Below are 14,478 nucleotides of genomic sequence, written 5' to 3'. Positions count from 1 at the left end.
GGTGTGTTTTGCAAAACCATTACTGAGGAACTGCTCAGTATGAACCTTTTCAAACCTAAATTAAAAGTCCCTCAATGTATCTATACTTTATTTTCCACATATATTAGGGAAGATTTTGTACTTCTATGACAAGACTTGTATTCAGACTTAAAAAATCATGTCGTATCATTGTGTGCATGTTAAAATAACCAGTTATAATGATGGTCCATTTCAGACAGGATAGAATCTTTATTTATCTATGCAGCATTCAGGAATGAAACACACAAGATAATACAATGTGACACAAAACTAATAAAATATCAGTAAAGATATTTACTCGTGGATCAAGCAAAGCACAAAATATATTCAGTTAGTAAATCAGAAGCGTGTAGCACAGCACAGTAAAAACACAGTAATCAGCCGCTCATCACAGGTGATGCTGAGCTCATCTACCCTGAACAGTCGACCCTCCTCAGCGTTTGAGTGACAGGAGCCTGGCAGCCCTGATGGGCCTCACAGACCACTGAGCCCGCCTTCTTCCACTCGTCCGCAGTAAGGCTCAGGCTGCTGCTCCAGCTGTACAGGCCGTCCTTCTCCAGGAGCCCGCGGCTCATCTCTGAGTATTTGCTGTTACCGTCCACCTTCCAGCTCAGCTTCCAGTCGAAGGGGAAGCCCTTGTTGGCCAGGCACATCAGGGTGGCCGTGTTCTTGCTGGACACCCCCACACTGGAGGGGGGCAGGACCGTCAGGGTGGGGGTTCTGTTATCTAGGAGGCACCAAAAAGACCTTTGGTTAGAGTCCAATGCAATTTTTTTTTAATTATCATAACATGATTACTGTAAAATCTACAATATATTACAATACTACAATAAGTATAATCTACAATACTACAAAGTAGTGTCTACGGAAATGTACTATAGAACAACAATATAATTTTTATTGTCAGTTATAGGTTTGCATTTATTACCGAATAAGATCCACTTGTCACAAACGCCTTAATTGGCCGATAAACGCAACAGACACGATTGATCCGAATCGTATAAAATAATAATGAAAAAAGATATTCATATAATATAACACAGTCTACTTTCTACTTAGTAACATTTTCTGTCAGTTTTCTGTCACGTATATGGAAAGCAACATCGGGCAAAGTTAAAAAGAGAATTTTCCAAAGGGGATTAATTAATTAACTATTCTGTTTAATTCTATTCTCAATATGCTGAATAAGTAAGCTGCTGTTTACACAACATTACGATTATTAGGCGCACATATTAAGATATAATATGTCTGCGTTACCATATCTGAGCTAATCGGGTGAATGGCGGATGGATTATATATTTTTCATACACATCGCGCGATTCACTTAAAACACGCCTTATCTTCACGATTAAATCAGAGCATCATAACATATACAGGAATAAAGTCTGTGTGGATGGCAATGATTTCTACTTCTATATTATAGATCAAAAGCTGAATACTTACTGCCAATATCCAGTCTGGTCCCGCCGCCGAAAGTCCACCACAGTGATTGAAACTGATTGAAACGCCGTACAAAAACCTCCCGGTGCTACAGCCGCGTTTCTCCTCGCAGTAATACATTAATGGACGGTTACTCTATTAACACCCACAATTGACAAGAAATACGTTGCAGGTATGTTTCTCTCCCTGTTAACTGATTCATCACACTAACTGTTAAAATCAGCATTGTTTGCAAAAATAACAATACATTCTAACTGCAATTCTGTTAAAACGAATACAGTGAAACAGTGAACTTAATGGTTTTCCGGAATTCCTTCATGATGTCGTTTAAACTGATGTTTTAAACTTCCGTTGTTTGCTTATAATAAGCCTGTTATCATAATTTCCATTCAACAGACAGAAACCACAAATCTTGAGAATTATTGTGGAACCAAATGTCAAGTTAGATAACAGCATCCTTTACGTAAAGCTACTGTAACCAGACAGAGAATTTGCATAGAAACGACATTGTGCTGCAATATTGGCAGCACGTGTTTCACTGGCTCAGACGGCGGCCTTGTGGTTTCTCACCTCAGTGGTTGTGGGTTCAGTTCCCAGTCCTGTCGCTGTGTGTTTTCATATTATCCCTGTATTCATGTGGGTTTCTTATGGCAAGAAACCCCAGTTGAAATACATGCAGTTTTAAAAATGGCTTCTCTAATAGGACCGTAACGTGTGTCCTCTGAAGAACCAGCATCCCATCCCATGGTGTATCTGCCCAGCGCCCTGTGCTTCCTGAGTGGCTCCATGCTCACTGTGATCCTGTACTGGATGAGGGGGGGCTTTATTACCCACCAGCCCCGGTCACTGGCTTCCACCACACAGAAACACCCACACACTGCTGCTCAGTGACACACCTGCCTGTCCTGACCTTAATGTTCCTGGATCGTCTCTGTCTGCCCAAGTAACAAAATCAACTTCAGGAATGAATATATCACAACAGTTATCTGGGCAGCATGATGGTGCAGTGGTCAGCACTGCTTCCTCTCACCACTGGGACTCGGCTTTGAGTGACTGCCTTGCCTCTATGTGTGTGAAGGTTGCATGTTCTCTCTGAGTTGTGGGATTTTCTAAAAAGTCCCAAAACATGCTAAGGTGAACTGGAGGTACCGAATTGCCCATCGGTGTGAATGGTGTGTGATTGCGCCCTGTGATGGGATATTCTCTGCCTTCTGCCCATAACCTCTGGGACAGGCTATTAATCTCCTGAATAGGACAAGTGGGTACAGAAAATAGATAGAGGGATGGATTAATCTGGGTGGTTTAATGGTGAAATTTGATATTTCCCTTATACTGTAGCTCAGTAAAATTATGTCATCATGATGATCTTCAGCATGGATTCCACTGACATTATGACCAGATCAATTCCTTGTTTTGCTGAGAATTCTACACAACATAGGGGGGACATGCAAACTCCCCCATAAAGATCAGAGGCAGGAAATGAAACCCAAACCTGCAGGGGTGAGGTGACAGTGTTACACACTAAGCCTCTGCATCTCCCCTTTCCGGTCACCAGCGGTATCAGGATGGTCTGTAAGTGTATCAGCTGTACCTCTCATAGGTCACATGCTTTGGGGTTAGTGATATTAATAAATAAAAGAAGTATTAACTGATCAGTTTTATGGGGGCCTCAAGTCATGGCGTTGCCCCTCAACACCTGCAGTGAGTCCCAGCTGCAGCAGTGCAGTCACTGTGCAGTCTGACTGAGGGAGGTTTTTGTACGGCTCTGTATCACTGTGTAAACACCCAGATACCACCAATGTTATGTTCACTCTGACAGTAATAATCTCCTGCATCTTCAACCTGGACTCCACTGATGGTCAGAGTGAAGTCAGCACTGGATCCACTGCCAGTGATTCGAGATGGAGTCCCAGAGTAACGGGTACTTGCATAATAGATCAAGAGTTTAGGAGCTTCTCCAGGTTTCTGCTGGTACCAGGCCATGATGGGGCCATTACTATCAGTATACACAGAGCTGCTGATTTTACAGTTTATAGTGACTGTCTGTCCTGAGGAAGCTGATATCAGCTCTGGAGTCTGAGTTACAGTCACTTGTCCTCTGGATTCTGAAAAGAAATATAAAATTAAAACATTAATTTTATATTAAATTAAAATTAAATAAATTAAAAAAAGTTGAATTAACATACAATACCAAGATGTCACTGTCTAATATTTCACAACTCATGAAGCAATTTGTTGCAAAAATAACGAGCTTGTTCTGTTTTACCGTGAGTGAGGATGAAGAGCAAGATGCTGAGGCTGATCAAAGTCATGTTTGTTTGGAGTCTGTTGTGATGAAGGGCAGCTGTCAGTCATGAAGTGTTAAACCTCCTGGAATATAAACCCTCCCAGAGCACTGAGGCATGAGCTGAAAATGCAAAGTATCTTCTGACTGACATCATAACCGCAGAGATAATATGAGTTTTCTTCTTCAAAATAAAAATCCTCTAGAGAAAGGCTGGCAAAATTAACAATAAAGATGAGTGTGTTGCTCTAACTGAAGGCAGGCTGCTTGAGGACAGTGCTGGTCTTGGGACGGAGCCCAGGTGTCCCAGTCGGCCTGAGGTGTGGCGGGGGCAGTAATGAAAGGGGTCCTCTCGGGGCAGCCTCTTCGGGGGGGTCTGTGTTACTGAGAAACACACGGCTATCAGCTCCTTCCTTCTCTCCTCCCCCCACCTCTCCTCATGGCCTCCCTTTAAGTTCAGGCTGAGGCTCTGAAATGGGGGGGGCACCGGGGGGTTTATTACCCACCAGCCTGGATCACCTCAGTCTGCCAAATGTAACACTTCAGGAATTAATGTATCACAGCATTTATCTGCTGTCTTAATGCTGAAATCTGATATTCCCCGTCCAGCTCAGTAACAATGTGTGAACAAATTACTCCTCAGAATAATGATCTTCTACATCTCCTGCTTGGACTCCATTTGTAATGTAGAAAGCATGGGGATCAGGGACCCAGGCCCAAAGCAGCCAAGGGTACCGACTTTTCCTGTTCAGCATTGCTGGGATCTGCTGCCTATCCTGGAACCTACAGGTGCAAGGCTAAAATATATCCATCTATCCATCCATTTTCCAAACCACTCATCCTACTGGGTCGCGGGGGGTCCGGAGCCTATCCTAGAAGCAATGGGCATCAGGCAGGGAACAACCCTGGATGGGAGGCCAGCCCATCGCAGGGCACACTCACACACCATTCACTCACACGTGCACTCCTACGGGCAATTTAGCAAGTCCAATTAGCCTCAGCATGTTTTTGGACTGTGTGGGGAAACCAGAGTACCCGGAGGAAACCCCAAGACAACATGGGGAGAACATGCAAACTCCGCACACTTGTGACCCAGGCAGAGACTCGAACCCGGGTCCCAGAGGTGTGAGGCAACAGTGCTAACCACTGCACCACCATGCCGCCTTTGCTAAAATAAATGCTATATTTAATTATACCAAAAAGCAATTGATACTATGGTAGTCAGCAGCAGCCCTATCAGCGTGTGTAAACTTATTTTACTGGTACAAATGGTTTATTAAAATGTATTATCTACTCTACTTCACAAAAGGCTAAAGTCATTCTTCCCCTCAGCACCTGCAGTGATTCCCAGCTGCAGTAGTTGAGTTCACTGTACAGTGTGACCGAGGGAGGTGTTTGTACGGCTCTGTATCACTGTGTGAACACAAAGCTGCCACTCATGGAGTGTCAAATCTGACTGTAATAATCTCCTGCTGTTACGGATCCAGGAAGATTTGGGGCGAGGGCATGTGCGTGGCATGGTGTAAGTTGGGAAAGAGGTGGACGACCCACTTGCGGCTCACAGGACAAGGGAAGGGTTCACTAAATGAACTAAAACACACAAGAAAACACTAACAAAAACAAAGAACCACAAGGGGTCAGAAATAAAAGGGGATAAAGAAAGACTAAATTTACAAAAGGGTCAAGACAGGCAGACTACAAAGAGAATTTCACTAACATCCAACAATCACAAACAATGAACCACTAGGGACAAAGCTCAGGCAGGAACTTAAATACAAAAACTGAACAGGGAAATGACAAGCAGGAGTGAAACAGACAATTAACCAATAAGGGAAGGTGCAGGACAGTCAGCAATCGGGGAAACACACAAGGGCAGGCACAAGAACGGGGGAACAGGTGGAACTAGTAATTAAACTCAGGGAACTCAAGCTAACAAAGGAACAAATTAACAGAATCTACCAATGGGGAAAACTGACAGGTGGAAAACACAATCAAGTGCAAAAAAAAAACAAAAACAAATACAAGTGAAACACAAGGGAACAAAATCTACAAAAACAGAGGAGGTGGGATTCGAACATAAAACAGAGAGGATTATAGGTAGTCACATGCTCGGTGCGTTGAGCCAGGTGGCATGTACTGTAAGATATAAGGGAAAAGACAAAGATTGACAACATGAGGACTGGATGATCAGCAATGCCTGCTGGCCAAATGGGGAAGGGAAACAGAGTGGGACAACAGGGGCTAACCCTGACACCCGCATCTTCAGCCCAGACTCCCAGTGTTGCTCTGAAGCACTGCTGAAGTACTGCTGAGTAACAGAGTGTTAATCGCACAAGCGTACGAGATTGACAGCTCTTATAAGATGCCAATGCAAAGTACGTCTTTCATTCAAATACATGTGATGCATCAGTTTCATTAGCGATAGACCTTGGTCCTCATTCATGTTGTGAAGTCACAGTTTTTAATACTGATTTAATTACTCTTATATCAGAATATATTATTTTAATTCTTCATATTCATAGGCTGATGAGTGCTTATGTAATGGATTTTGGATAGGGTCACTGCTGGAGAACTGAAGGGGCATGAACTTATAATGTATGATCTGTTAATGTTACTTTATGTATTTAAACAATATGAAACCTGTATATATAAATAATAAGAGTTAATTTTGTTGAAAATCATGATATTTTATATGTGTATTTTAACCCTGTTACAGTTACTAAAAAGTGAACATTATAGAGCTTTGGTATAACTTCCCCTCAGCATCTGCAGTGAGTCCCAGCTGCAGCAGTGCAGTCACTGTGCAGTCTGACTGAGGGAGGTTTTTGTATGGCTCTGTATCACTGTGTGAACACATATTTATTATTGGGGTAGTGTTCACTCTGACAGTAATAATCTCCTGCATCTTCAGCCTGGACTCCACTGATGGTCAGAGTGAAGTCAATACTAGATCCACTGCCAGTGAATCGAGACGGAATCCCAGAGTTACGGGTAATTGCATAATACATAAAGCGTTTAGGAGGTTCTCCAGGTTTCTGCTGGTACCAGGCCATGCGAGGATAAGAGGTCCCAGCATCAAGCACTGGGCTGCTGGTTTTACAGTTTATAGTGACTGTCTGTCCTGAGGAAGCTGATATCAGCTCTGGAGTCTGAGTCACAGTCACTTGTCCTCTGGATTCTGAAAATACATACAAAATAAAAACATATGAACAACCGAATTAACATACAAAATTACCACAGTAAGGATCTTCAGTCATCAAGAAATGACAACAAACTGTACAAGTTTGTTCTGTTTTACCATGAGTGAGGATGAAGAGCAAGATGCTGAGGCTGATCAAAGTCATGTTTGTTTGGAGTCTGTTGTGATGAAGGGCAGCTGTCAGTCATGAAGTGTTAAACCTCCTGGAATATAAACCCTCCCAGAGCACTGAGGCATGAGCTGAAAATGCAAAGTATCTTCTGACTAACATCATAATCGCAAAGGAAACATGAAACGTTTATAAATAATGGGAAAAAACCTTCATTTTACACAAAAAACGCAAATCTTTTCATAGTCTATAGTCCTTATTATATATTGGCACATGTGTTTATAATCATTTAAACTGTTCATTGTTTTAAATTGATTCAGTTAGGCATAGACATAAACATACCAGAACTGTAGGCAACATGGGGATAAGACACAAACACGCTGAACAAAAGCATTAAAAATGAAGGCACTCTGTGATGAAATGTCAGTCTCTGCTTTAATATTATACTGTAGCAGACCTTCACAGACCTTTTAAGGCTGAATGGATGATACCAACTGTATGTAGAATGGTTGTTGTGTGACTCACACTGTCAGATGTCTTTTTCAGACTGAAGACTCTTGATCATAATAACAAGTTGTTGCAGATTGATCTCCAAAATAGTTGTTTTCATTTTATTAAATGCACATTAATAGAGCAGCTTGGATGAAGCAGGTTGACCAGTGACCACCAATTCTTATCTGTTGATTGAGTCATTGATTTTCCACATATTACCCTTTAACAGCTGATGTCTGTTGTTAATGTGAAACAGAATAGAAAATATTTCCCTACTTTTTCAGTTGGCTGGGTTTTGTAATGCAGGGCCGAGACCCCGGAGAGTCACAGTGTCTGTAGTTTTCTGGGTCTGAATCTGCCCGTCTAACAGGAGTTACCACATGATCTGTATCAGTACTTAATAATGTTATCTGATGATGCTGGTTCTTAGAGTGAAGAGGGTAAAAATCAATGCATACACAGTGACTTATTATGTCATATACAGCCAATCAGTCTGTCTGATGACATATTAAGATTATATACACTTATATGTACAGGACCATCAATGTTTCAACACACCTGGCCACAGAAAATTTCATTTGTACTCTATTTTTTACATTTTAGAATGATTATAAAGACATCAAAGCTATAAAAATAATGTATATGGAATTATGCACGGATGAAAAAGTATTCAAAAAAGAATAATAAATAAATAATAATTTGTTATGGAGGGTAGGCAGCTCTGTGGGTTGGGACTCAGAAGGTTGTTAGTTCAAATCCCTGGATATGCAGAGTGATCCCACCATTGGGCCCTTGAACAAGGCCCTTAACTGCAAATGCTCCAGGGCTGGCTGACCCTACTGTCTCCTCTAAGCCATTTTCATGACGTGGCCTCCTGGGGTGTTTTCCCAGCTGTCCTTTTCCTTCACTCTATGGTCAAACTCCTCCAAAACCATTTCTGTTTGGTTAAGGTCAGGTGTTCAGGTCATGTGATGCGACACTATCACTGTCTTTTGTAGGCGGCTTGGCGTGTCCAGATTTTTGACTGGTTCTGTATGTACTTAATTGTAAATATAGTGGATTCCATAAGGGATACTATCACCAAGATGATTTATATAAATCTGTTACTATCTGCCCCTACAGAGACTGTCAGTCTCAAACCCAGTACGGCTTCAGTCCTGTAGTCCTGACTTCTGTCCTTTGTGGTCCCTCTCCTTCCTGTCTTCTTCCCATGCATTTCTCTCCTAGGTAATGAATGAAATTGCATCATAAATTACACATTAAGGTGTCATGTGTCATGCCCGGCTCGTCCGCTCCTCGTGTGTGCCACGCCCCCTGCTTACCCACGTGTGCTTCCCTGATCGTACCCAGCTGTGTCCGTTTACTTTCAATCAGTCCTGTCTATTCGAGTCCTTGTCTTACCAGAGTTCAATGTGTGTCATTGATGTTTGTCGATGCCTGGGTTCCGTCCTGCCCTAGTCTTCCAAATAAACCCCTGTTTGCCCGACTTTTGCCTACCTTGCCTGCTCCTTACCCGCTTACCCGCACGATCGCCATTCCGTCCGACCGTGGTCGTGACATCATGTGTTTTGGTTTGTCTTTTCTAAGATTTAATGTTTTTTGGCATAATTGGAGACGTTATCTAGGCTGAGAGAAAACTTCATTGGTTATATAGGCATTTACTGTAATGTGTTGAGAATTATGTTGTTAAACTGGAAATTAGCGGAGATTACAAAGTGAATAGCCTTGTTTCTGCCATCAATTTTACACGGCTTATGTTGCATTACAAAATGTTGGAATTTCTTTGTAAATGTTCTTCTGCTTCCCTCTAGTGGTTGTAGGTGTCACCCGTTTTATTAGGAGATAAACGAAAAATAGAATAAAACTGTTATTTAATTGCCATTTGCAGCACTACATCAGCACTGGAATGATTTTGTTTTTGCTTATCTCATCATCCCGTCAGCCATTTATCCAGCGTCCCACTTTTTGTGTGTGTGTGGGGTTGGGGTGGGCGGTGGGTGGTGGGGGTGTGTGTTTTATAAACTCAGTACAGAAGAGCTGCTCAGCGTTAACCTACTCAAACCTGAATTAGAAGTCCCTCAATGTACAGACTCCCCTTCCCATATAATGAACAGGTATGATTTTGTACGTTTGACAGAAGAACTGAAACGTGTTTATATTCAGAATTTTTAACTCTTTATAGGTATTGGAAGGTTCGGTGTCACGGTGTTATCAATATTGAGGGGAAGCCCCTGTTGGCCAGGCACATCAGGGTGGCCGTGTTCTTGCTGGACACCTCCACACTGGAGGGGGGCAGGATCGTCAGGGTGGGGGCTCTGTTACCTAGAGGACACCAAAGGGACTTTAGGTCACTGTCCAGGGCAAACTTTATGTATTGTACAAAAATACATGCTAAGTGCAGTATGACATAATGACTGCATAAATGTTTTTGTATGATATAAGACAGTTTCTTGCTGCTACTGATGTAGTGGAGACTCTGACAGTAATAATCTACTGCATCTTCAGCCTGGACTCCACTGGTGGTCAGAGTGAAGTTGGACCCATAGTCACAATGCTAACAGTCAGTTGTTCTGGAGATCCCAACTCACAGCTTCACACCTCGAATGCAGCAGCCCTCCATCAGTTCCTTCTATGCCGTTGAACAGAATGGGGTGCATGAGCAACGTGTGAGTCCAGAAAAGATACTACAAACCCAGCATCTCTGTTTAATTGTTTAGTACAGGATTTAAATATTTCAAAAACTAACCATCACTTCACATTGTTTAGTTGGTCTGTTTCATTTGTAAATCCATTTGGACCTTCAGGTACTTTCACCTCAGCCAACCCCTTCATCCATGTCTGTGTATGTTGACCTTCTCCTCATGCCAGCCGTGCTTCTCCTTATACAAAGTTCTTTAGGTTATGGTCTACTGGTACAATGGCTGATACCAAAAATCCAAGAGGATCAGCTGAATTCCACACTCTGTGATGGGCTTGTCCTGCACTTCAGTCTAGCATCTAAAACAGTCCATCTTTATGCACACATGGCCCCCAACTATCATTTAAATCCAAGTCTCTGTTTTCAGTGGCCCTGTCTTCTGACCAAATTGCTTTACAGTGTGCTTACATGTTATATTAGGCAACAAAGACGAAAGCCTCACATATACCATTCCTGTCATATTCACTGCCACTGAAAACTTGTGAGCGCCATTAGTGTTGTATTATTAGTTGAACTGATAAACAAAAGTTATCAATACAAATCTAACTCCTTTATGTTCAAGTTTTCCTCACACAGTAGGATATAAATGACTACAATGAAATGGGTAGGAAATTCGCTTTTTTGTATCTCCTGAAAAACAATGATTTTTGCAGATATGAGGTTTTCATAGGCAGCCTGTGGGACTAGGGAGTATAATGTTTAATTTTTTATTTTTTTTTGGTATGTTGCTAATTAGGGGGCGGCATGGTGGTGCAGTGGTTAGCACTGTTGCCTCACACCTCTGGGACCCAAGTTCGAATCTCCGCCTGGGTCACATGTGTGTGGAGTTTGCATGTTCTCCCCATGTCGTCGTGGGGTTTCCTACGGGTACTCCGGTTTCCCCCCACAGTCCAAAAACATGCTGAGGCTAATTGGAGTTGCTAAATTGCCCATAGGAATGCATGTGAGAGTGAATGGTGTGTGGGTGTGCCCAGCGATGGGTTGGCCCCCCATCCTGGGTTGTTCCCTGCCTCGTGCCCATTGCTTCCAGGATAGGCTCCGGACCCCCCGCGACCCAGCAGGATAAGCTGTTTGGAAAATGGATGGATGGATGGATGGATGGATGTTGCTAATTAGGAGCTGACACCTATTGGGCTACCTGGGGTCCAGAGATTAGGCATATGTGAGGACAGCTGGGGTCCTAAGAGCAGGCATAGGTATGGACACCTGGGGTCCTGAGAACAGGCATATGTGCGGACAACCGGGGTCCTCAGGGATTCTTTGTTCATTTGCTTTCAGGTCAAGCCTGTTGTGCATGTGTATAGCAGTGCTTCTGGTGTGGGGACTTGTACTGAGCACTGGTCACGCAAAGCGCTGGGGCGTAAATGCACAGACTGAGACGCTAATGAAACCTGGTTGCTCAAGGGAGGGTGCGATTATCTTTGAGCATAACTGCTGTGCCGATTAACATTGGTATTCTTAAGGTTTACTGCTAGCTGCTATTTCTCTACCGCAACAGTTATTAATGTTTGTGTATGTGCTCCCTGGGCTACTGCTCCAGATTTTGACAATATTTTAGTGATTGCTACAGATGGCATCAGTTAAACTTTTCTGCTGATTAGTAGCACAGAATTGAGATTTTCAAAGCACGGTTCCATTCAAATGATACCAGAAAATCTAACAACACGTCAAAATGATCTTGTAGAAATGCAATAGGCACCAAAGTAGGACAATAACTTTGAAATGTAAGTCCAGTTGGTTTGATCCCACTGAACTCCTACAGAACTAACGATGCATATAAAGTCATGTGCTGGAGAATGAAGTGTCAGTCAGTGACAGACCACATATACAAAAGTGATGCTGCAAGGTTATATTGTAAAGCAGCTGAAAAATCCGTATTGCCTAGAGACGTCGTAGCCATGGTAACATCATAACAAACCTCATTACTCACGTGCTTGTTGGGATGCTGGTATAAGCAAACCTACTGAGCTGCCAATCTTATAAAAGTATAGCACATACAATAAGATAAAGTACATATTACTGTACTGTACTTTATAGTGAAATGGATAATTCCCCTGCGTATTCAGTCTTTTACTTTGCAGGGCTCTGAAGTTTCATGAACAGTTTGGTGTGAAATTGCATCTGTTAGGGGCGAAACGAGTGTAACTTCCCCCTCAGCATCTGCAGTGAGTCCCAGCTGCAGCAGTGCAGTCACTGTGCAGTCTGACTGAGGGAGGTTTTTGTACGGCTCTGTATCACTGTGTGGATACACCACTACTATGGTGACTCTGACAGTAATAATCTCCTGCATCTTCACCCTGGACTCCACTGATGGTCAGAGTGAAGTCAGTACTAGATCCACTGCCAGTGAATCGAGACGGAATCCCAGAGATACGGGTTCTTGCAAAATAGATCAAGAGTTTAGGAGATTCTCCAGGTTTCTGTAGATACCAGGCCATGCAGGGATTATTGTTATAAACATACACTGGGCTGCTGGTTTTACAATTTATAGTGACTGTCTGTTCTGAGGAAGCTGATATCAGCTCTGGAGTCTGAGTCACAGTCACTTGTCCTCTGGATTCTGAAAATAAAAAGATTTAAATATGAATTAATATACAAAAATGTTTGAAGCTCCAGATATCAAAATGTTTAGAAAAATTAGGAACTAATTAGGCTATATGTTGCAAAAAATACAAGCTTGTTCTGTTTTACCGTGAGTGAGGATGAAGAGCAAGATGCTGAGGCTGATCAAAGTCATGTTTGTTTGGAGTCTGTTGTGATGAAGGGCAGCTGTCAGTCATGAAGCGTTAAACCTCCTGGAATATAAACCCTCACAGAGCACTGAGGCATGAGCTGAAAATGCAAAGTAACTTCTGACTGACATCATAACCGCAGAGGAAACATGAAACATTTATAAATAGTGGGGGAAAAAACTTCTTTATACACATAAAGGCAAATCTTTTCATGGTCTCTAGTCCTTGTTATATATTGTCACATGTGTTTATAATCATTTAAACTGTTCATTCTTTTTAATTCATTCAGTCAGGCATAGATATAAATATACTAGAACTGTAGGCAACATGGGGGTAAGACACAAACACGCTGAACAAAAGCATTAAAAATGAAGGCACTCTGTGATGAAATGTCAGTCTCTGCTTCAATATTATACTGTAGCAGACCTTCACAGACCTTTTAAGGCTGAATGGATGATACCAACTGTATGTAGAATGGTTGTTGTGTGACTCACACTGTCAGATGTCTTCTTCAGACTGAAGACTCTTGATCATAATAACAAGTTGTTGCAGATTGATCTCCAAAATAGTTGTTTTCATTTTATTAAATGCACATTAATAGAGCAGCTTGGATAAAGCAGGTTGACCAGTGACCACCAATTCTTATCTGTTGATTGAGTCATTGATTTTCCACATATTACCCTTTAACAGCTGATGTCTGTTGCTAATGTGAAACAGAATAGAAAATATTTCCCTACTTTTTCAGTTGGCTGGGTTTTGTAATGCAGGGCTGAGACCCCGGAGAGTCACAGTGTCTGTAGTTTTCTGGGTCTGAATCTGCCCGTCTAACAGGAGTTACCACATGATCTGTATCAGTACTTTATAATGTTATCTGATGATGATGGTTCTTAGAGTGAAGAGGGTAAAAATCAATGCATACACAGTGACTTATTATGTCATATACAGCCAATCAGTCTGTCTGATGACATATTAAGATTATATACACTTATATGTACAGGACCATCAATGTTTCAACACACCTGGCCACAGAAAAGTTAATTTGTACTCTATTTTTTACATTTTAGAATGATTATAAAGACATCAAAGCTATAAAAATAATGTATATGGAATTATGCATGGATGAAAAAGTATTCAAAAAAGAATAATAAATAAATAATAATTTGTTATGGAAGGTAGGCAGCTCTGTGGGTTGGGACTCAGAAGGTTGTTAGTTCAAATCCCTGGATCTGCAGAGTGATCCCACCATTGGGCCCTTGAACAAGGCCCTTAACTGCAAATGCTCCAGGGCTGGCTGACCCTACTGTCTCCTCTAAGCCATTTTCATGACGTGGCCTCCTGGGGTGTTTTCCCAGCTGTCCTTTTCCTTCACTCTATGGTCAAACTCCTCCAAAACCATTTCTATTTGGTTAAGGTCAGGTGTTCAGGTCATGTGATGCGACACTATCACTCTCTTTTGTAGGTGGCTTGGCATGTCCAGATTTTTGACTGGTTCTGTATGTACTTAAT

At 42.1% G+C, this 14,478-nt stretch overlaps 1 gene segment (V, D, J or C); it reads right to left on the bottom strand.

Annotated features, from left to right (window-relative positions):
• Positions 1–208: 208 nt before the first annotated feature.
• LOC125738148 (Ig kappa chain V-III region MOPC 63-like) lies at positions 209–13,038 on the bottom strand. The segment is given in 4 exon segments: positions 209–745; positions 1,462–1,499; positions 6,596–6,920; positions 12,932–13,038. Coding segments are annotated over 4 exon segments (726 nt in total).
• Between the last annotated feature and the right edge of the window lie 1,440 nt (positions 13,039–14,478).

This window comes from Brienomyrus brachyistius, chromosome 3, assembly GCF_023856365.1.
Source record: "Brienomyrus brachyistius isolate T26 chromosome 3, BBRACH_0.4, whole genome shotgun sequence".
Taxonomy (NCBI): Eukaryota; Metazoa; Chordata; class Actinopteri; order Osteoglossiformes; family Mormyridae; genus Brienomyrus; species Brienomyrus brachyistius.
This window is presented reverse-complemented; position numbering and strand designations above follow the sequence as displayed.